This window comes from Gymnoscopelus microlampas (assembly GCF_963454915.1).
Source record: "Gymnoscopelus microlampas genome assembly, chromosome: 21".
NCBI lineage: Eukaryota > Metazoa > Chordata > Actinopteri > Myctophiformes > Myctophidae > Gymnoscopelus > Gymnoscopelus microlampas.
Window position 1 is genome coordinate 28,640,698 of NC_139958.1, and position 22,473 is coordinate 28,663,170.

The window sequence follows — 22,473 nt, forward strand, 5'->3', positions numbered from 1 at the left end:
TGTGTGTGTGTGTGTGTGTGTGTGTGTGTGTGTGTGTGTGTGTGTGTGTGTGTGTGTGTGTGTGTGTGTGTGTGTGTGTGTGTGTGTGTGTGTGTGTGTGTGTGTGTGTGTGTGTGTGTGCGTGCGTGCGTGCGTGTGTGAGAGAGAGAGCGTGTCTCTGCGGTCCACTACACACTCGGTCACTAATCAGTGATGGACTGAATGCTAATTGTAAACACTGTGGGCGTTGTTGTCACGGTGATAGTTGTGGGAGCTAGAGAGCAGGCTTCTCCTCTAGGCGTGACTGTGTGTATGTGCTAACCTCAATTTAAACAACCACAATTGCCAAACGTGAACTCCCTGATCTCATCATATCTCGCACAAAAACCCTCATCTAATCCACTCAGTGTCTTCCGTCTACTCCAGAATGTTGAATTCAGACGGGACGCGTTGCCACCAGTGGGAATATTTCACGATAATCGTGCGAAGGCCCGCCGTTTCCAGCGACGTAGCTTCGAATCAATGCAAAATGACACGTATAATGCTCGGTTTATGTTTAGTTGCGCGCTGGTGTTGCGTGCCAAAATGATAGCAGATGTGACGCATTGTGACTTTGTAGATCATTTAACCCATTAAGACCTGAAGCCTGAAGCCGAAGTCTCCTAAATCCCAACAGTATTCTGAAAAACGTATGGTTTCTATATCAGTGGTTCTGTATCATGTATTTGGCCGCGGACCCCGCATCTCAAAATATGTTGTTCCAGGGACCCCCAGAAGCAACGATTTGAGTTAAAAATGTTAGCTTTAAAAATATATATATATTCAAAGATTTGCACACATTTTCACGATTTTTCATAAATAGCAGATCTACAAGCTCATAGCGCGGCACTCGGTGCCGCGCTATGAGCTTGTATATCTGCTATTTTTGAATAGCCCAAAGTGTAAAATAATGCTTTTTAGCTCAAATCAAAAAGTGACACAGATCTTAATGGGTTATTGTTCAGCACGCGACACCACAAACAAGTATGAATCGAATGCTCTGGTGGCACAGGGGTGTAGGGAGGGTTAACTGGCACAACGACTAAATTGGAGAAAAGGGTGTAGAAATACAACTCTAAAAGTAGAGGGAGAAAAAAAAGGAAAAGACTCAAACTCGCCGTCATTATGAGACATGAAGTAATGCACAATAGTGGTTACAGTTCTACTGTAACAGTGTCACCACATCATTTCAATTGAAATACCAGCCCAGGACCTTTTCTCTATATTTACCAATGACCGCAGTTACATGAGGGGGTTTCCCCAGAGCTGGAGCGTCATGAAAACTATTTTTTTCGACCCAGTATGATTCTCCAATTCCAGCTGCATGTGTACGTCTGAAAATGAATACGTTATTAAATCATTTATGACGCTTCCACTGGCCGTTTGTTAACAAGGTTTTGTAGTCCAAGGAAAGGAAAGACCTCCCTGTAACTGCCCTGTAAACAAACCGTGCTCTGTCCTCACTTCGTCTGCCCTAGTTCAACAGCAGCAGCGCAGGACGCTTCGAGAGCCCCCAAAAGGTTTGGCTGAATTACATAACGTTGTTCAAAAAGTTTTATTTTTATTTATTTGTATTTTCTTAGTGCAGCGTTCAATCCAAGTTAAAGCCACAATCAACTGAATTGGGAGAAAAAGTGGAAAGGATAATTGGCTACTCAGCCAATAGAGAATAATAAAAAGATCTCTCATATTATTTTTTTACACACACACACTTTTGTTTGAGTGGTGCCAACTACTCCTATATCTGGCTTTGTCCGTGTGTCCGTATGTATGTATGTATGTCTGTCCAATAAACAAACATTGATGACAACATCAATACAGGGGTCAATACGGGGCTCATCAAAGGCACCACTCTCTTCACACAGGGTGTGTTTTTTTAAATAATTCACAGGATTTCTTACTGTATGGTGTGTGTGTGTGTGTGTGTGTGATATGAAATGTGAGCTTACCATAAATCACAGTAATACTTAATCATATTCAATCATATTCAAGGGCTTTTGGAGAGAAATTAGACTTTCAGTTTAGAGCACTGCAGAGGTGTGTGTGTCTGTGTCCAGCTGACGCTCATTAATGTTATATGCATCAAGGCAATTACGCTTCTGCACTGTCAAATAGGTCAAAATCGGCCCGGACAGTTGGCGTAACCATCTGGGCACCTAGGCTGATAATCCAGCCTGACAGCGGGTCGCCGGCTCTCTCCCCGTTTCCCCGTCAGTCTACTATCCTATCAATAAAGGCAGAAAAAGACCCAAACATATCTTTAAAAAAAAAAATAGGCCAACATCTAATCTAAGATTAGTGGGACTCATTCAAATGACCACCAGTGAGTCCCGGGACTCACTTCATTGAAAACCTAACACCACTGTATCATATTAGATTTATTAGATATTATATTGATATTATAGCTATTTCACGTTATTGGGAAGACTTAAAGTTTGTTTTGCATGATATGCAGGCACCCCCCTCCCTGAACATTGTTAACCCTGCAAGGCCCAGTGTGATCGCACGATCACATGTATGTTTTATAAAGAAATGAGTTTAAATCATTTTTCTTTTCTGTTATTTTTTGTTTTTTTCACCTCTAAATCCTCATTGGGTCCTATTGTTTAGTCTTACAATGCCATTGGCCAGGATATTTGCATATAAATACCCCCCACAGAGCCAGGAATCATCACAACTTGAAAAGAATCTGGGCCTTGCAGGGTTAATTTCCCTTAACTCATTGACTGCCAATGACGAGATTCTCGTCATGGTGTTTATTTGTGGTTTACGATAGAGCGCACTCTTCCGCAGCCTGTGAATGATGACGATGATGATGATGAGTACAACCAGGAATCCCCTGATCACAACAAAATGAAGCTGGTTGTCGTTTAGTATCCATCCTTCTCTGCCTTCTGTTGCTTTTTGGCGAAAACAAGCCACATTCAAGTGCCCGTAACTATGGAACGGATTATCTCGACGCCACGTGCTGAAACCATGCTCAAATGTGGAGTAGTCGTACGTCATAGATGAGCCGTAGACCGGCCACACGAAGTCCGAGATCCACATGAACCCAACGCCATTATTAGAACCCCATCCTGTTTCGTTGCACTCTTGTTCTTCTAGCAGTGGCACACAGGGTTGCCAGATCTGCTTATTATAATTTCCCTGCAAGATTTCATTTGAAAATAGCCGATCCACAAGCTCACAACGCGTCGCATCGCGACGCGTTGTGAGCTTGTAGATCTGCTATTTTCAAATAGCTGATGTATATGTTAAAGGTTCTATGACATTCATTTTCACTTTTTTTTTTTTTATGTTTTTTTGGGGGTTTTATGAGCTCAATTACACCAAAAAAAAATAATTAGGCTGAAAAGTAATCTGAGCTTGGCCCTTCGACAGTGAGGTCACTGTCGATTAATCCCGCCCACTCTCCTCCTCGCCCCTCCCCTCCCCTATCCTTTCCTTTGGGGGGGCGGAGCAGAGGCGATGATTGACAGGCAAAATCCCTCAACAGCGACACCCGCAGGCAAAGATTTATTTTTTCTTTGCAGTTGAAAAGGCTTTAGAAATGTGAGAGAAAAACACCTGCCATGGATCAATGGAGTGGAATTTTTTGTTAAAACTTTCTATACACGTTTGAAGGACCATGACAAAGACTTTTAATGTGTGGTAAAACTGAATGTCATGAAACCTTTAAAGTGCTCATGTGGCCCATAGCCGCTTCTTTTGGGCTGGTTTTCCTAGACCTGGTTGCTCGTTTCTCACACAGAATCTGGCAACACTGGCCGTGGCACTGCCCCAATCAGACGGCTTAGGCGGTGGGGAGCAGCGGAGCAGGACTAGTCCTCCGCAGCGGGCTGGGCACTCCAGTCCTCGGAGAACACCTCGCCCGTAGGCAGCTTGGCGGGAGCGTCGGCAGCGCCGGGGAACTGCTGGACGCCGGGCACAGACGACGGACTAGCCGCACCACCCCCCTCGGACCAGTCGGTCACCTCGGGCTGATGGAACTCGACGGCCGGGGGGGCGGAGGACCACTCCCCCCCGCGGAATTCCTCCTTGACGACGACCGAGGCCTTCTCGGCCTCGGCCTGCTCCTCCTTCTCGATCTCCTCGGGGTCCCTGTAGAAGTAGAGGTCGGGCATGACGGCCCAGGGGTGCTCCCTGGAGATGGTACCCTTTAACCTGAGCACCTCGCGGGCCAACATCCACCACATCAGCCCCACCGAGTGGTGGCTCTTGTTGTTGCAGGGGATGGCGATGTCCACGTAGCGGAGCGGGGAGTCGGTGTTGCACAGGGCGATGGTGGGGACGTTGACGTAGGAGGCTTCGGTCAGCGTGTGACCGTCGTCGCGCGGGTCCGTCACGATCAGCAGGCGGGGCTCCGTGAAGTCCGAGCACGCCTGGTGGTTGGTGAAGGTGCCGTTGGTGAAGCCGCCCTTGACGGTGGTGGCGCCGGTGGCCGAGGCGAACTTCAACACGGCCCGCTGCCCGGTGCTCCTCGACGATATGACGCAGACGTCCGCCGGGTTCTCGATGGCCACGACGGCCCGGGCGGCCAGCAGCAGCTTCTCCCAGGTCTTCCCCAGGTTGATGATGTGCGCGCCGTCGGGCTTTCTCTTGTAGACGTAGCGCTCCATCTGGAAGTCCACGCTGTGTTCTCCCAGGTGGGTGGAGGCGGACAGGAACTTGCGCACGTCGTCCTGCTTCAACTGAAGGACGTCCAGACCTCCGGACATGGTGACTAAGTTGTTGAGCACGGTATCAAGATCCGACAACACGGTCAAAAGCAGTCAAAAGCAGGCCTATGCCTTTCACAATACCTTATATAGGCTGACCAGAGCTCTGGTCTGTTGTCACACGTAACACACGCCATTGTCAGCATTGCCTAACAATGCCCATTTGCACAGGCGCCCTTGCGGTTCATCCAGATGTCCTGAATGTGTGATTGTACTAGGGCGATGCCCGCTGGGAACGCAACGCACGCCCCTCTGATTATGCAATACCCGTTGTCAGAGCACTTAGCACTCTTAATAGCACTGGATCCACTGAATTTCGATGACACTTTCCAGCCAGAACAGCTAATGCTAACGGAAAGCTAATCACTGCCAGGGGTTCTGTGTGTGACCTACATGATCTCTCTCTCTGCTGTTCTCTTTTCCACTGAAATAAAAAACAGTTTGGATTCAGTAATCTTAAAGGACCTTAAAGGAGTACTTCACCCGAAAATTCCTTTTTTTCTATCATCATAAAACACTGCTTTTTCGCTGAATAGAATATAAAGAAAGGTTTTTAGGGGGGTAAAGTACTCCTTTAAGCGGGCCAGGGAAATATGCGTGATCTGCAGCAGCAGACCAGACCTACTTCGCCTCCTGGAAGTCCACTCGAGTGGAGGGGGTTTGAGGACTCCGTCGAAAACGAGATGCTGCATCTCCAGGGGCTTATCCTCCGGTTAAATTTCTAAATAAAACGAATGGCCTTGAGACCGGTGTTGACGATGTGATATACGTTATAATTGAATGGATGCATAGTCAGTTAGTCCGGTCAACTAGATGATCCTAGTCAGAACTGTCATGGTACTTTGATCAAGTAGACAATGACTGCATTGTGGCTGTGTGTTTGAGGTAGGTCACCCCGGCCTGGCAGAACATGAGCTCCACTGACTGACTCCACTGATACTAGGTGTAAGCTACTGTATGCGTTTGTTTATCCACTACTGTTTTGCAGACGGTTATTACTGAATTGCTGGCGCAAACTGCAACAGGTTAACTTGCTGTGTTAACCCTTTAAGACCTGGAACGCATCTGTGTCATTTTTTTATTTGAGCCAAAAAAAAAAGCATTATTTTACACTTTGGCTATTCAAAAATAGCAGATACACAAGCTCGTAGCGCGGCACCGAGTGCCGCGCTACGAGCTTGTAGATCTGCTATTTTTGAAAAATCGTGAAAATGTGTGCAAATCTTTGAATATATATTCTTTTAATGAGATTCACTCAAATCTTTGCTTCTGGGGGTCCCTGGAACAAAATATTTTGGGATGGGGGTTTTGTAGAATGGGCTTCGGGGAATAGCTATGCTGCCATAGGCTGCTGGGGGACTTCCAATGACTCACCAAGCTCCTCTCCTCTAACTCTCCATCTGCATGCATTCATGTCTCATCAATGCACATTATTAACTTGATAGGGACTTCTCCAGAGTTTTTCCTGCTTTCGCTCACAGGCTTCCTTGGATTGTGATCGAGGCTGTGTGGATCGAGGTTTTTCATGGAGTATGCCTGCGGTCGGACTGTTATTATAGTTATTGATATTGTTTTTTATTATTCTTGTTGCTGTGCATTTTGTCGCCCCCCCCCCCACCTTCTCTCAACCCAAACAGGCAAGACGGATGGCCACCCACCTCGGACCCTGGTTCTGCTCGAGGTTTCTTCCTATTAAAGGGGTGTTTTCCCTGCCCCCGTCACCAAGTGCTTGCTCATGGGGGAAATGTTGGGTCTCTGTAGAGTATGGTCTTGACCTGCTTTTCCTTGTAAAGTGTCTTGACGACTGGTGATTTGGCCTTATGTAACGAAAGATTATTATTTTTTTGTGCATTAAGTCGTTCTTTAACCCATTAAGACCGGGAACGCATCTGTGTGTCATTTTTAGATGTCGTTGGCTATTAAAAAATAGCAGATATACAAGCTCAGAGCGTGCCGCACAGTGCCGCGCTATGAGCTTGTAGATCTGAAAAATCGTGAAAATTCGTCTATATATAATCTTGGATTATATATTTTTTAAAGCAAACATTTGTAAAATATTTTAGTTCCAGGAACCCCAGAAGCAAAGATTTGAGTTACAAATGTCCGCCAAAAAAAAGAGAAAAAAAATCAAATATTTGCACAACTTTTCATAATTTTTCAAAAATAGCAGATCTACAAGCTCATAGCGCGGCACCAAGTGCCGCGCTATGAGCTTGTATATCTGCTATTTTTGAATAGCCAAAGAACTCTAAGAATGACACACAGATGCGTTCCCGGTCTTAACACTTCACCTGCCAGAGTTATTTCAGATTTTTTGCTGCCAGAGATTTTTCATTGAAATTTAAGAAGTACTCAGGAGCCGAGATACATTACGTTAACAAGGAAGTGGATGGGAGTCTTTTCCTTCGAAAAATCATATCTCCTTGGTCTTTGGGTCAAATTGAAAAAAATAAAAATAAAATAAATATTTTTTTTCAATTTTTTTTCACATTTTTCAATAGAACGCATTTATGCGATCTTGGCGGCCAAGTGCGCTATTTAATAGATCGCATTTATGCGTGATTGGCAGAAAATGAGTTAAAGCAGTTATGTACTGTAAGTGTTCCAAAATGTTGTATTCCAATAATTGAATTGGTCAGCTGTTGTGCCGTTGAAAAGAACCATAAGGGTTATTGCTGTTGAAAAGAGCAGAAGGGGGTTACGTAAGGGGTTAAAGTGGGTAATTGTGTCACCTCAATACAAGTTTGTTGCCCCGGCTTGAGACTGTCGGTGTGTAAACACCAAACAGAGTCCATGACAATGACTCTCGATATAGCGAAGTAGAAGACCTTCACACTTCTTCCGGAACAACGACGGCACAGCAGACTACAAGAACCGACCTGACCTTGGGGGGGGGGGGGGACGATAAGAGGATCTCTCCGGCACACGGGACAACAATGTGACGCTTCCTCTCGGACGTGTCTGGCTTTATCTGAGACATTCCAACCTCTGTCGAGGTTAACCCGTTAAGACCGGGGAACGCGTCTGTGTCATTTTTTAGTTTTTTTCTTTTTTGGGGCTATTAAAAAAAATAGCAGATATACAAGCTCATAGCGCGGCACCGAGTGCCGCGCTATGAGCTTGTAGATCTGCTATTTTTTGGGGAAAAATCACAAACATTTGTGCAAATCTTTGAATATATTATATTTTTTAAAGCGAACATCTTAACTAAAATCTTCACTTCTGGGTATTCTATTCTAACAGTTTTCTGGAGAGAAAAACAAGAAAGAATGACATAGATGTCATGATGGACAGCGCAGGACCCCCCCCCCCCCCCCAAAAAAAAGAAAATAGTTTTGGGGGTACAAAAGCATGGGATGAAAAAAAAAAAAAAAAAAAAAAAAGGAGGTCCGCGGTCGTCCCCCCCCCTTAGGGGTCCCTGGAGACCCTTGGGGGTCCCTGGGGGTGACCTACAGACACGGCGAAGGAAAACTGTAAAGCCACAGCCATGCGATGTTGCACATGAACTCTGCAGCCGCACTGAGCAGAGATGCTCATAGGCCTGCGTCCTGCGTCGCTGACGCACAATATTGTGAAAGGACGCATTCATGACACCGTCGTGCCGTCGTGGCGTCGCACTAGAGTTGTCACCAACAACAGAGAAAAATATAAAAACCAGAAAAAGTGCTCCTCGGAGCACAGGTCTCCGCCAGGTCAGGTAGGTTATTGTGGGCCAGCAATTTTCGGAATTCGCCAATCAGGATGGAATATAAAAAATTTGACAGATCCATCTTGATCACTTGACTATAGAGATCATGTGTACTGATTTGCATGTTTGGACAAAATTAAAAGTAATATAAAAAAGAAACATCTGCCTCCTGGTGGCGCTATAATAGGGCAATGTTAAAAGGGTGGCGTTTGTTCTTCAACGTAGTGCAAATGTGCGTGCAAAGTTCCACCACAATTGGACGCTGTGTTCATGATTTGCGGCATTTTGTTCAAAGCGGGCCACTCCTGCAAACTTTAGATGTCAATGTTAGCCAATCACGATGGAATATGAAATATCAAACAGATGCATCTTGATCACATGACTATAGAGATCATGTGTACCGATTTGCGTGAAATTTGGAAAAAATGTGAAGGCTTAATCTAAAAAAAAAAAAGTTTTACATAAGTCGGCCTCCTGGTGGCGCTATAAAAGGCTAATGTGAAAAATGCAGGGCAGATATTTTTCCTTGGCCTCTAGGGAGTATGTGTGCAAAGTTTCACGCAGATCGGTGCAGATAGTTAAAAACACAAATCTGCCTTTTATAGCGCCACCATGAGGCTGATTTGAACATTTTCAAATGGCATTACTTCCTCGGCCTAGTGGGAACATGCGTGTTAAATTTCACATAAATCACAAGCTGCGTTCATGATTTGAGGCATTTAGTTCAAAATGGACCAATCCTGCAAACTTTGGAAGCCAACCTTAGCCAATCAGGATGGAATATGGAAAATCAGGCAGATCTGTGTTGATCACATGACTATAGAGATACTGTGCACCGATTTGCGTGATGTTTGGATAAAATCTGTAGGAGTACTGTCCAAAAATGTCTTTTGCACAAATCAGCCTCCTGGTGGCGCTATAAAAGGCCCATGTGAAAAATTTGGGGCAGAGGTTCTGCTCTGGCATCCAGGGAGTGTGTGTGCACAGTTTCACTGCGATCAAGCCAACGGTGCCAGAGATTAGCTGTTCACAGACACACGGACACACACACACACAGACACACGGACGGACAGGGGGTAAAACATACTCTCTCGCCATGCCTTCGGCCTGGCGGAGACAATAATTTGCGATAAAATTATTAGTGCACGATAAGTATCGGCCCGATAATTATCGGTTCGATATCAGGAATTATGACGTCATCACGATAAAACCGATAACATTAATAATAGCTCCGATAATATATAATATTTGTCAACTGTGATCTGCATGGACTCTCAGTTAGACACCGTTGTACTGGAGAAGTATAACTCTCGGTTAGACACCGTTGTACTGGAGAAGTATAACTCTCGGTTAGACACCGTTGTACTGGAGAAGTATAACTCTCGGTTAGACACCGTTGTACTGGAGAAGTATAACTCTCGGTTAGACACCGTTGTACTGGAGAAGTATAACTCTCGGTTAGACACCGTTGTAGTGTTGTGCTAGTGGTGTGCTAGTTACTGAAAACCAGTGACTAGTTACCATTACTAGTTACTTGTCATGTAAAAGTAACTCAGTTACTTTACTAGTTACTTACACCAAAAAGAAATGCGTTACTGTGAAAAGTAACTTTGAAGTTACTTTAAAAAAGAAAGGGCTCCCATTATTGCTCTTATAGCCTTCATTTCAGTACTGTTATTGCATTGGAGAATAATACAATCTGTTGATCAACTTGACATGCATTTGCATCACTGAACTCTGCTAAGCAATGTGGTCAATACCAGGGGTTACGATATAGGATTGTAACCTGCTGGTCCCAATGTCCGGAATGAATCAAATGTATCAGACATCTGATAAAAAATACCGGTCATAACTATATTTAAGCATTAATTACAATTAAGCAGGTGCGTAAATACAGCCTAACACTTAGGCCTACAGCATTATATTTTGGATTGAGCTATTTGAACATGAACCATGATGAACGAGTAATATACACATTTTATATACAGTAGCAGGGTCATCTTGCACAAATACATTAATTACCTACACTTGTGCCTGGCAATGTCCTTCTCACCCATTGACTTGCATGTTAAATGATGGCGTTTCCCCTTAAAAAATAATCGATCATTTCAGGAGCAAGAGCTTAAAAATCTATTCTAAATCTAGTCAACAAGGCCTGCAGTAGGCTATGCACTGGACAAATATGCATGACATTATTTCAATACACTAAAAACCAGTGGTGGAAAGTAACTACAGTGGGTGACCATTGACTTTGTCGTTTTTTTTCATTCTTCTCATGCGTTTCATGCAGGGCATGTATGATTTCCACTCTGTGCCACTAGGGGCAGCAGCGGTCTACTGCCTACAGCTGCCTACAGCCCACAGCAGACAGCAAGAATATATTTGTTACTAGTTACTGTATATCCTCTCCAAACTGTACATACATTACTTTACACTTTTGTATTATGTTTTGACACTTGCTTTGGAAAATGTAAACGTATGTTTTATCATGCCAATAGCTCATTTGAATAGCAAAATTGTTTGTTTTGGGGTTTTTAGGCACTGTTTTTCCTAGAAAGACAGAGAAACATCCTGTCTGTTGCTTACAGTACAAGATGTGACATTTATATTAAGCAAAATATTAAGCAAATAAAGTTAGATAGCATGATGCTGAGCTTAACATTAGTTTAATTTTAACGTCTTAATTGATAAAACGAGACGGGAAAATAAACGTATTTTTTTCTCTTGCCAATAGCTCATTTGAATTGACAAATTGTATTTCTGTGGTGGTGGTTCAGTGGCACTATATATATATATGTATATATATATATATATATAATATATACTGGGGTCATACGTTCTGTGCTTTCTGTGTGTGCACTTATGCCGTGTGTCTCTTTCTTTGAGCGGGGGGGGGGGTCTATCAAGGCAGGCTATTTGTTCAGATGCAATTTCAGCGTGGCTATTAAATAGGCAAAAAAAAAGCTGATCTACAAGCTCACAAAGAGTCGCGATGCAACTCTATTTTCTAACATTTTAGTATATTTTAGAGAGAGAGAGAGAGAGAGAGAGAGAGAGAGAGAGAGAGAGAGAGAGAGAGAGAGAGAGAGAGAGAGAGAGAGAGAGAGAGAGAGAGAGAGAGAGAGAGAGAGAGAGAGAGAGAGAGAGAGAGAGAGAGAGAGAGAGAGAGAGAGAGAGAGAGAGAGAGAGAGAGAGATATAATATAGGCCTATATATACTTTACTCGTAACAGAGTAGGCTACTTCTACATTGCAGTATTGATATTTTTACTTAAGTAAACTGCAAACCAAAAAACTCTTCAACGACATGTGCTCCTTGTCCAGTCTATTCATCGCTAAACCGGTTATGTTAATTATCTCTTATTGGGTTGTGCAGGTGAGATTTAGAAAAATCTTCAGTGAATGCTTTTAGGGACTATGCCTAGGCCTACATAGAATGTGGAGGGAGAAGGGTACCAGCTGCACTTGTACCCCTTATTAACTGTAATATGCTCATTCCATGCAGCTCGGCAGAATGCGTGTGCGGCTTTAGTTTGATGAACATTGAACCTCATAATAACATCACTCCGTTCGCGACTGCATACAGAACGTGTGTCGGCTCTGATGTTTATTAGACAGCATGGACCTCCGCTCAGGTCCTGGAATACAGAGCCTTATGTCAAGACTTGGCTGCGAGCACATCGCACGGCAGATGAAAGCACAAAAACCAAAGTGGCACAGCCTGTCATGTCAGATAACCCCGACCCACTTTGGCAGTTTTTATAAGACAGGGGTTATTGGCGTCTTTTTGGTTTGTTTTATTTTATTTCCTCGTTTATACTTATTTCCTCCTCAATATTGTTTAAGACTTAATGTGCTATCCATGACATGCTGTCACCAGTTCACTGTCTGTTATTTAATGATGATCGAATATTGGCTAAATGTTTACAATTTCTTCTGTCCAAACAATGAAAAGCACTAAGAAAAGACAAGTGAGTCTCTCTTTAATTAAGCATGATGAGCCATGGGTTTTCCACAAAACAATTGAATATAATGGCACCCTTGTCATACTACTATGTTATTATAGCTTTCAGTTGGCCACCACAGGCACAGACAGTGCGTTTTAGCGCAGCGCGGCGGAGTGGTTGCGTGCGGGGGGTCGGGGGGCTTTCGTGGGAGGGGGGGACGGGTGGATCAGAGCTTAACCCTAAAACCGAAATAAAGTAACAAAAAAAAAACTCCAATCCGCTCAAGAACCGTGCTCCCCCACTTCCAAAATTAGCACTAGCCTACAACACTGGCCCAGTCTCTTGCCAAACCGGTTTTGTTAATGATATGCAGCCTATTCCAAATAAGCCAAGTGAGGAACTCTGCTATCAGGTTCCCCCTCCCCCCTACAGTACCTCTGTAGGCCTATCTCTTCTATCAAAGTATTTGTTCAGATACAAATTCAGAGCGGCCAATTTTTATATTTTTAATGCGCCTACATGAAGTTAGAGGGATGGGCAGAAATGGTGTAGGCCAGTGGTTTTCAACCTTATTCCCATCAAGGACCCCCAAATTGACACATATTAGCTCAACCATTTAGATTTCTTGGTAGTGAAAATAGCCGATCTACAAGCTCACAAAGTGTTGCATCATGATTTGAATTCCGACTGAAAACGCCACCCTTGCGTCTCCGTGTGTACAACCAAATACGCATCTTTCCTGCACCGATGACGCTTGGGGCTTTTACAGCGCTGCTCCTACAGTACACTACCACCGTCAGCAACAAGTGGACATGGAGTAAATGTACTTAGTTACTTTCCGCTTAGTTACTTTCACGTGCATATAAATGAGCCACGCGGTCTTATAAGAATGGAAACAAACGCCTCGCTGTTGGCCATAGATCACATGACGGTCGTCTGTTACGGTCATGGATGAACTCAAAGTGTTACTTGAGTTCAATCAAAGTAAAAGTACAAAAGTATTGGCAAATATACTTAAAGTACTGAAATGTTTGAAAATAGCTGACCTACAAGCTCACAATGCGTCGCAATGCGTGAGCTTGTAGATCGGCCATTTTCAAATAGACTATGTGAAATAGGGCAAATAATGTATGTTTTATAATGTAATGATTTATATCTGCAAAGTAACTAGTAACTAAAGCGTTCAAATAATGGTAGTGGAGTAAAAGTACAATATTTTCCTCTGAGATGTAGTGGAGTAGAAGTAAAAGTAAAAATAGCAGGTCAGCATGCTTATAGCGTGGGATTCGAACCCGGGTCGTAAAATCACCGGACATTAGTTTTAACCGCTACACTAACTAGACTTTTTCATATATAGAGGAAAGAGGTAGAATCCTAATATACAGAAATTGATGCGAGAAAAAAAAAAACATATAAGACGTCTGTCTGTCTGTCTCTCTCCACGGACTTTTGAGACAGACAGACAGACAGACAGACAGAAACCAATGTGTGTCTGAACATTTCTAAAATGACAGAGATGCGTTCCTGACTGCCCGACGCTGAAAAGAAAACCCAATTTAAACGCTCTAAGCACACGTAATTATTGCTAGTTATTATTATTATTATTATTAATAATAATATAAGACATCTATCTGTCTGTCTGTCTGTCTGTCTGTCTGTCTGTCTGTCTGTCTGTCTGTCTGTCTGTCTGTCTACATGTCTGTATGTATGTCTGTCTGTCTGTCTGTCTGTCTCTCTGTCACAAAAAAAGTGACTCCAAAGCGGCACCTTGTGGTAGTTTTTGGAACTTAAATTTACTGCAAAGCGGGTGAGGCAAATGAGTGAAGTGATTCTCTTATGAAAAGCGACAAAGTCAATGGTCACCCACTGTAAGTACATTTACTCAAGTACTGTACTTATAAGTACAATTTTGAGGTATCTGTACTTTACTTGAGTATTTCCAATTTCCAATACTTTTACTACTACTCCACTACATCTCAGAGGCAACTATTGTACTTTTACTCCACTACATGTATTTGAAAACTTTAGTTACTAGTTACTTTTCAGATATAAATTATGATATAATGAAACATACATTAACCACTTTAACCCTATTTTATACCTAGCCGGTCTACAAGCTCACAACGCGTCGCATCGCGACCCGTTGTGAGCTTGAAGATCTGCTATTTTCAAATATTTAGTACTTTTACTTTTGGTACTTTAAGTGCATTTTGATGCCAATACTTTTGTACTTTTACTCAAGTAAATTTTGAATTCTGGACTTTTACTTGTAACAAGAGTATTTCTATATTGCAGTATTGGTACTTTTACTTAAGTAAAGAATTTGAGTACTTTTTCCACCACTGCTAAAAACATGGGAAATGTTAGAGGGAGTAATAGCCACGGATACACGACGGTCGACTGTCACGACCGTCATGGATGAACTTCAACCTAGTGTTTGCACTTTCTCCATTTATGACCCGTACATCTACATAAACGTTCATATTTCAAAGATAAAGTGCTTATCCCATGGCAACGGAGGTTACATGTATATATGGGCTCTCAAAAGTACCTGTATCATCCGTATTGTTCAATAAAAAGCATTTTAATCTGATCGGTGGCCATATGCTTTTAACAGAGTGACCCTATCGGTTGGTAGGTGTATTGCACTCGAATACATTATGAAAAAATGGCCACTAATCGGATTACAATGCTTTTCATTGAACAATAGTATAGTTCAGCTTGGGAAAAGCAGCCTTTAACGGGTTTGGGTACGTGGTTCATAATCACCATTGCGTTATCGTGGTTATCTCTCTCTCTCTCTCTCTCTCTCTCTCTCTCTCTCTCTCTCTCTCTCTGGACCTCACTGTCCATGAAAAGAATGTCGGGGACTCGGGGCTCCCGAAAATTATCTCGCAGAATCGCTGCTGCGCTGAAAATAGCAGATCTACAAGCTCACAACGCGTAGTGATGGGACCTGTTGTGAGCTTGTAGATCTGCTATTTTCAAATAGCCAACGCAGCCATGCAGATCTGCAAGCCTAACCGAATGACTGTTAAAGCAGTTTGTTTAAATTACTTTATAAAATGTTATATTTTCACAGGGATTATTTATTAGTGTAGATATACATTTTGGAGTGGATATATGTGTCCAGATGCCTGTCAGACCGTCTGCTCCGCAGGTCTAGAATGGAATAAACGGGCGCAGCCAACGTCAACAATTGGTCTCGACCAGACGTGAGATCTCAGCGTAAAGTAGGATGAAGCCCACGTCAGGATATATTGATAAATGCCGAAAGGTGCGGTGATATCGCCGTACGTTCATTATTCGGGCTACACCGCGTTGATAAATGAGGGCCACTGTGCCTTAACTCCGCCAGACAGCTTTTTGTGTATTTACTATGAATATCGCCCCTATACTTAAGGCTGACAAATAACGTAATACACATCCATTCTCTCTCTACGTCCTGCGTGTCTGGAGGATGTTGGGTCTTTTGAGCAATTGAGCCAATGTGTATTCTCAGAATCCCATTTCACACTCGAGTGTGAAATGTGTCTGTCTGTGTCCCTCATTCACAGAACCGGTTTATTGACATAAGCGCACAATATAAACACCACACACATGTCCTGGCCTGAGTGGCCTCGTTCTCTTCATGTTTGATTCTTGAGACAGCAGAGAGGCAGCAATGGCACCAGCGTAAAAAAAAAAGTTTGTCCAGAGCAAACTCAGCGACGCGAGGACGCCTAAACGAACGGTCGCCTAAACCACTTTCAGGGCAAGCTGCTTCAGGCTGCAGCATCAGTCCTGCTTGGTAAAATAAAGGCTGAACTCAGTGGACATTGGACAATATTTTGCAATAGGCCTACTCGCGTATAAAGATTTCCCGCTTTCCAAACGGGAACTAGTTGCAGTTTGTATTCGATTCATGGAGGATGGAGGACTCATCAAAGAGCGGGCAGTGGAATTTATTGACACCGCGGATTTGACTGCACGGTGCATCACAAAGCGCTCCTAAAATAAACCTTTCCGAGCGCACTTTATGTACACTGCAATTCTCACTGGCTAAATGTAGTGCTTTGCACTCTGTAGCCTAACAAAGCATCCCTGGATATTAGCAATACATTGCCAGCTTTGTTTTTGTGTATCAAGTGGTCCCCCCCCCCTTTTTCTCTCTCATGTAGCCTACTGGTGCAGCGATATGCTTGTGGTCTTTGAGTCGTTGTCATGGTTAATAATTTACCAATCATCTACCAACTATTGTAGGCTACCCGTGTCTAAGCTAAAACATAAACATGTAGGTCGCCTACATAGGCTACTTTGGTAAATAAATCTGGTTATTTGAAGAGGAGGTTATTCAACTCTCCAGCTGTCTATCTGCGACTCTCTCCCCCCCGCCGCCCCTTGCGCTTCAACTACATGCAAAAAGGCCGTTCGCAGCTCGCGATGCTTAAATGAAGAAATGTGCACAGAAAATCATCTAAAACTATGCTAAATAAACCCCAAATAAAAATCAAAAATAAAAGCGGGGCTTTATTGTGGCTTAAATAGATTCAAGTCAACACTTATTAATGTTTTGGTGCATTCTATAATTTAATACAAAATTCTGATGCCTCCATAGTCTATAGTCTACATGTCTACTCAGTGGTGGAAAGTAACTAAGTACATTTACTAAAGTACTGTACTTGAGTACAGTTTTGAGGTATTTGTACTTTACTTGAGTATTTCCAATTTACAATACTTTTACTTCTACTCCACTACATCTCAGAGGCAAATATTGCACTTTTACTCTACATTTAGTTGAAAACTTTAGTTACTAGTTACTTTTCAGATATAAACTAGGATATAATGAAATATACATTAACCACTTTAGCCCTATTTCATACCTATAGGCTATTTGAAAATAGCAGATCTACAAGCTCACAACGCGTCGCATCGCGACGCCTTGTGAGCTTGTAGATCGGCTATTTTCAAATATTTGTAGATCGGCTATTGTCAAATATTTAGTACTTTTACTTTTGGTACTTTAAGTACATTTTGATGCCAATACTTTTGTACTTTTACTCAAGTACATTTTTAATTCTGGACTTTTACTTGTAACGGAGTATTTTTATATTGCAGTATTGGTACTTTTACTTAAGTAAAGAATTTGAGTACTTTTTCCACCACTGTGTCTACTTCTCTGCAGTGCCTGAGTGCCTGTGACAACAGGCAGCCGTTCCAAATTTTTCGGAGCAAAGAGGGGGCGTCTCCCTGCATGAATCCAAGTTGCAGCAACCAATCGGTGTTTGGAGCAAAGAGGGGGCGTCTCCCTGCATGAATCCAAGTTGCAGCAACCAATCGGTGGCAACCAGACCCTTTTTTAGCAAGCCGGCCCACTTTTTCCCACAAACAGAGAGTCCCTGACCAAATCACGCCCCGTTACGCCCCTTTTTCGCCTAAGCCACCTCCTCTCTTTATAAGCCTGCAGAGGTTACATCCCACATACCTCAGACGCCTTTCATCTCTCTCCATAGAGGACAGCTCGCTTCGCTTGAGCTGTCCTAAAAACACATGTTGCTATAACATCAGTGGTGCTCAAACTTGTTCATGTCCAAGGACCACCCAAGATGATATGTTTTTCAAAGATTTGCGCACATTTTCAAGATTTTTCAAAAATAGCAGACATACAAGCTCATAGCGCGGCACTCGGTGCCGCGCTATGAGCTTGTAGATCTGCTATTTTTGAATAGCCAAAAATTACACAGATGTGTTCCCGGTCTTAATGGGTTAAGAGGCTAAGACAACAAAAGTGGCTTACTTTTCATCCTGTGTATCCTAAATGTAGAGGAAAACAGGCACTCTCTCATACGTACGCGCACACACACACACACACACACACACACACACACACACACACACAGTGAAAGTGTGGGAAAATGAATGTAAACTCTGTGGGAAAAAAAGCCCTGTAACCTTGCAAGAGCTTTTTTCTTAATTAAAACAAAGTCTAGAGGGCTCGGAGAGCAAACGGGATTGAGAAAACCCCAGAAGCACAATCAAATCAGTGGGATAAAGGTACGACAAGAACATTTTCATTTTCTCACCCACTCAACGACAGGTGTGCCTGAGGGGGAATGAGGGCGCGGTAATGAGGAAAACAATGGCTTAATGCTCAATGCCATCCTTTTGATGGGAAAGCACGATTTTAAACTAACACCCCCCCCCACAGAGACACACACACACACACACACACACGCACGCACACGCACACACACACACATCCTGGACAGTTTGAAGACAGTCCTTTTTGATGAATTAGCTATTCTCTTTTTAACGCCTGCTTTAATAACACTCTTTATAGCAGCGACTTGCGATGGAGTTGAAAACGTTTTAGTTATTAACTCATTGACTGCCAGAGTTAAACATCATCTATAGCGGCTGCCCTTGCCAAGCGATTCAGAGCGTTTTTTTTTTTACTAACCTTTGAAAAAGTCATAGAACATGTTTCTTTACAAAGATCCACCCCGCCGATCGCTTTAAAAGACGTAGCCGAGTCTCGTACATTCCGTAGTTGTGGCCAGTTGAATGTGGGTTGTTTTCACCGAAAGGCAACAGAAAGCAGAGAATTTACATTTTTCTAAATCCTTTTAACATTAGATCTGAAGGGACTGGGTTTGTTGTGATCACATTATTTCCGCTTCTGCTGTTCTCCAGAAGTCATAGGATCACTCATAGGTTGGCGAACAGCCAGCGCCCTCTAGCGTAAACCATTGAAAACACCACACACTCGTCAATTCGTCAATGGCGCTGTGAGCCTCGGGCCAGTGCGGTCAATGAGTTTGTTAAACTTATACCAATACGGTTTCGCAGAACACTTTGTCGGTAGGCTTAGCTAGTCAGCTTCTCCGCAGTAATTCTGAAAAGGTTAATTGAACGGCAAAGCTGCAAGAGAGCGTGATTGATTAGAAATGTTATCTCTCTCCTTCACAACTCTTCTACGCGGCTTCTGGTTTCTCGAATGATTCATTATTATGCCGCAATCAACACCAGCAGTGGCTTTATACCCTTCTTGTGTTCTGAGAAAGTGGTGAGGTTTCAATGTGGAGAGGAGCGTCGATCCTCCGCCTTCCCCGCTGCGTCAGGAGGCGCAGCCAGCCAAAAGCTGTGCGGCAACGCTGAGAAAAGTTCCACTGTGTGTGTGTGGTGTAGTGTTGATTTTGACACTATTTTGATTTAGTTTTAGTCAGTCTTTTCAATAAAATGTCATTTAGTTTTAGTCATATTTTAGTCATCTGAAATGTTTTAGTTTTTTTTCTAGTTTTAGTCGACTAAATATCATAAGATTGTAGTCGACTAAATCTACAGTTCATTTAGTCGACTTAAAACGTATTTTGTGCCTTGATGGCGTCGTAACGGCTGATTTTACACTTGGTTGCGTGCTGAAAATAGCCGATCTACAAGAGTAGCTTGTAGATCTGCTATTTTCAGAGCGCAACGCCCGAGCGCAACCAAACACAAAATGACTTGTCTTTTAGTTCTACTGGATCTCTTCTCCAATCGTCCAGTTTTTATTTGTTGACGAAATTGTCAATATAATTAGTCTTGGTTTTAGTCGTCATAGCTTAGTTTTTCTTAGTTTTCTTCAGTGAAAAAAGGTAGTGGACGAACATTTTTCGTCTTAGTTTTAGTCGACAAAATCAACACTGTGTGTGGTGAGACTAGAGAGGCAACCAACCAGAAAGCGCCCTGTGTACTATTTATCACCTTTTGGGGGTGTTTCAGTTGCTTTGTACACCCCCTTTTAGCAGAAAATGCAGTGGTACAAATCGCTACCGCGCTACTGGTGTGAATTTGGCGTCAGGCCTGCAATGTGGTGTGCACAAAAACAATCACTACCGTCACTCCCAGTGCTGAGTGAAGACGGACACTGCGCCGTGTGCAGAGGGTTGCCAGATCTGCTCATTATAATTCCCCCCAAAGATTGTATTTGAAAATAGCAGATCTACAAGCTCACAACGCGTCGCATCGCGACGCGTTGTGAGCTTGTAGATCTGCTATTTTCAAACAGCTGATGTACATGTTAAAAGTACTCATGTGTCACATAGTCGTTTCTTTTGGGCTGGTTTTTCCTAGACCTGGTTGCTTGTTTCTCTCACATAATCTGGCAACAATGCACTGTGTGGCTCTTCCTCGCTAATAGATGCTCTCCGCAGTGATGAATGTGTGTTCTTACCACATGGATGTTTCTCCACTCCCGAGAGAGCCCGACAAAGCAGCTTTATGGATGGGCTAGATGCACACACGCCCAAGCCAAACCCGAGTCTACTCTCAGCAGAGCAAGGGCAGCTGTGTGTGTGTGCTGCTGTGACCGGAGAGACGGGGGGAAATATCACTCGAGCTGCCGAGGGGCTTTTATATTTTGCAGACATATCAAAGGCGTACTTCACTCTGCTTTTGATTGGTGATCGGTGCGATGATATCTGCATCACCTCAAGCGCAGCAAACCCGATTCAATCGCTCTCGCCTAGCTGGCTTTGTTGTAACCCAAAGAGGGGAAGGACTCTATCGCATAGTTTGCATTTCTATCTCGTTTGGCCCCTTCCGGAGTGCTTGTGTGTGAAAGATCCCGACTTGCTCATTTTGTTGAATATTAAAGCCATCTGTTGCTGTTTTGCTTCCTCAGGACATGCCCCTGATGTGCCTCGTGTTTGTCATTCATTACAGAGCATGTTAAAGCACCAAACAGACTTATTAGATTAGGACCCAAAGGCAAAGACGAGACGACGGGAGCGCCACGTTGAACGCGACAAACGAGAGGTGGTGAGACGAGGCTTGAGCGGCGCTGCTCACCCATGCGTACGCGAGCGGAGATTGTACGATATCATGCCCCATATGCAAATGAGCACCGTTGCACACTATCCATAACTCCTGCCACAGATTCAAACGGTTGGCAAAACCGAGGACCCCCAAATAGTCATGGTCTCTGGCTGCGGCCCCTTATTGCAAAATGTCTTAACCCATTAAGACCGGGAACGGATCTGTGTCATTTTAAGATTTCTGTGGCTATTAAAAAAATAGCAGATATACAAGCTCATAGCGCGGCACCGAGTGAAAGTTTGTGCAAATCTTTTGAATATAATCAAATCTTTGCTTCTGGGGCATTGTACAAATGTCTTCTAAATCCTACAGTTTTTTTGAAAAACGCATGCTTCTATATCAGTGGTTCTCAAACTTTTTCATGTCAAGGACCCCCAAAATTATATGTATTTGGCCATGGACCCCCATCACAAAATATTTTGTAATGGGGAACCCCCCCCCAAAGCAAAGATTTGAGTCAAAAATGTTCCCTTTGATTGATTGATTGATTGATGTACATCATTTAGTAAGACATGAGAACAACAGTACATGGAAGTACAAATTCACAATACAAGAAAACATGTGTATCCAAAGATTTAAAAAATAGCAGATATACAAGCTCATAGTGCGGCACTATGAGCTTGTATATCTGCTATTTTTGAATAGCCCAAAGAATAGCCTAAAAATGACACAGATGCGTTCCCGGTCTTAATGGGTTAAATGAGAAAGATAGCCGACCTACAAGCTCACAACGTGTCACTTCGCAATGTGTTGTGATCTTTTTTTTTTTCTCCACTTTTTCCCTCTTCTTTCCAATTGGCACCCTCTGGCTATACGGCCCTAGTGTGTCGTGCGGTCGTGCTGTAGCGTTGTAGCACGCCATTATGCCGATTTGTCTTTTCTCATGGCTCTCTGCATCGCATTTTCCACAATTGTGATGGATATTTTCCAGGCGGAAAGCAAACACGATGATTGGTTGTTGCTGAAGGAGGAGGAGGAGGAGGGCAAGTGTGAGCGTGGACTGCTACGCGACACTGTTACACAGTGAAAAATGGACCAGAAAGTCTGATCAGGCGGATCTGGCCGGGAGTTTAATGAATAATTTATGTCTGGGTGATGACTCAGCACCCGAAACCTGTGTGTTCGCCGGAAATGAATAAAAATCCAATATGGTGTGTTTTGTGTAAGGATGGAGTGGTTAACCCATTAAGACCTGGGACGCATCTGTGTCATTTTTAGATTTGAGCTAAAAACACATTATTTTACACTTTGGCTATTCAAAAATAGCA

General features: G+C 43.2%; 2 protein-coding genes across 6 annotated transcripts in view; both read right to left on the bottom strand.

The window, feature by feature from the left end:
• Positions 1 to 22,473, bottom strand: part of vav2 (vav 2 guanine nucleotide exchange factor) — a 259,771-nt gene that overhangs the window by 212,062 nt on the left and 25,236 nt on the right. The gene's annotated exons all lie outside the window — the stretch shown is intronic.
• On the bottom strand, positions 3,840 to 4,736 carry LOC311037392 (small ribosomal subunit protein uS2-like; the record flags this gene model as incomplete). Its single annotated transcript, XM_084046530.1, has 1 exon — positions 3,840 to 4,736. The coding sequence occupies one exon, from the start codon at positions 4,734 to 4,736 to the stop codon at positions 3,840 to 3,842; it is 897 nt and encodes a 298-aa protein (XP_083902656.1).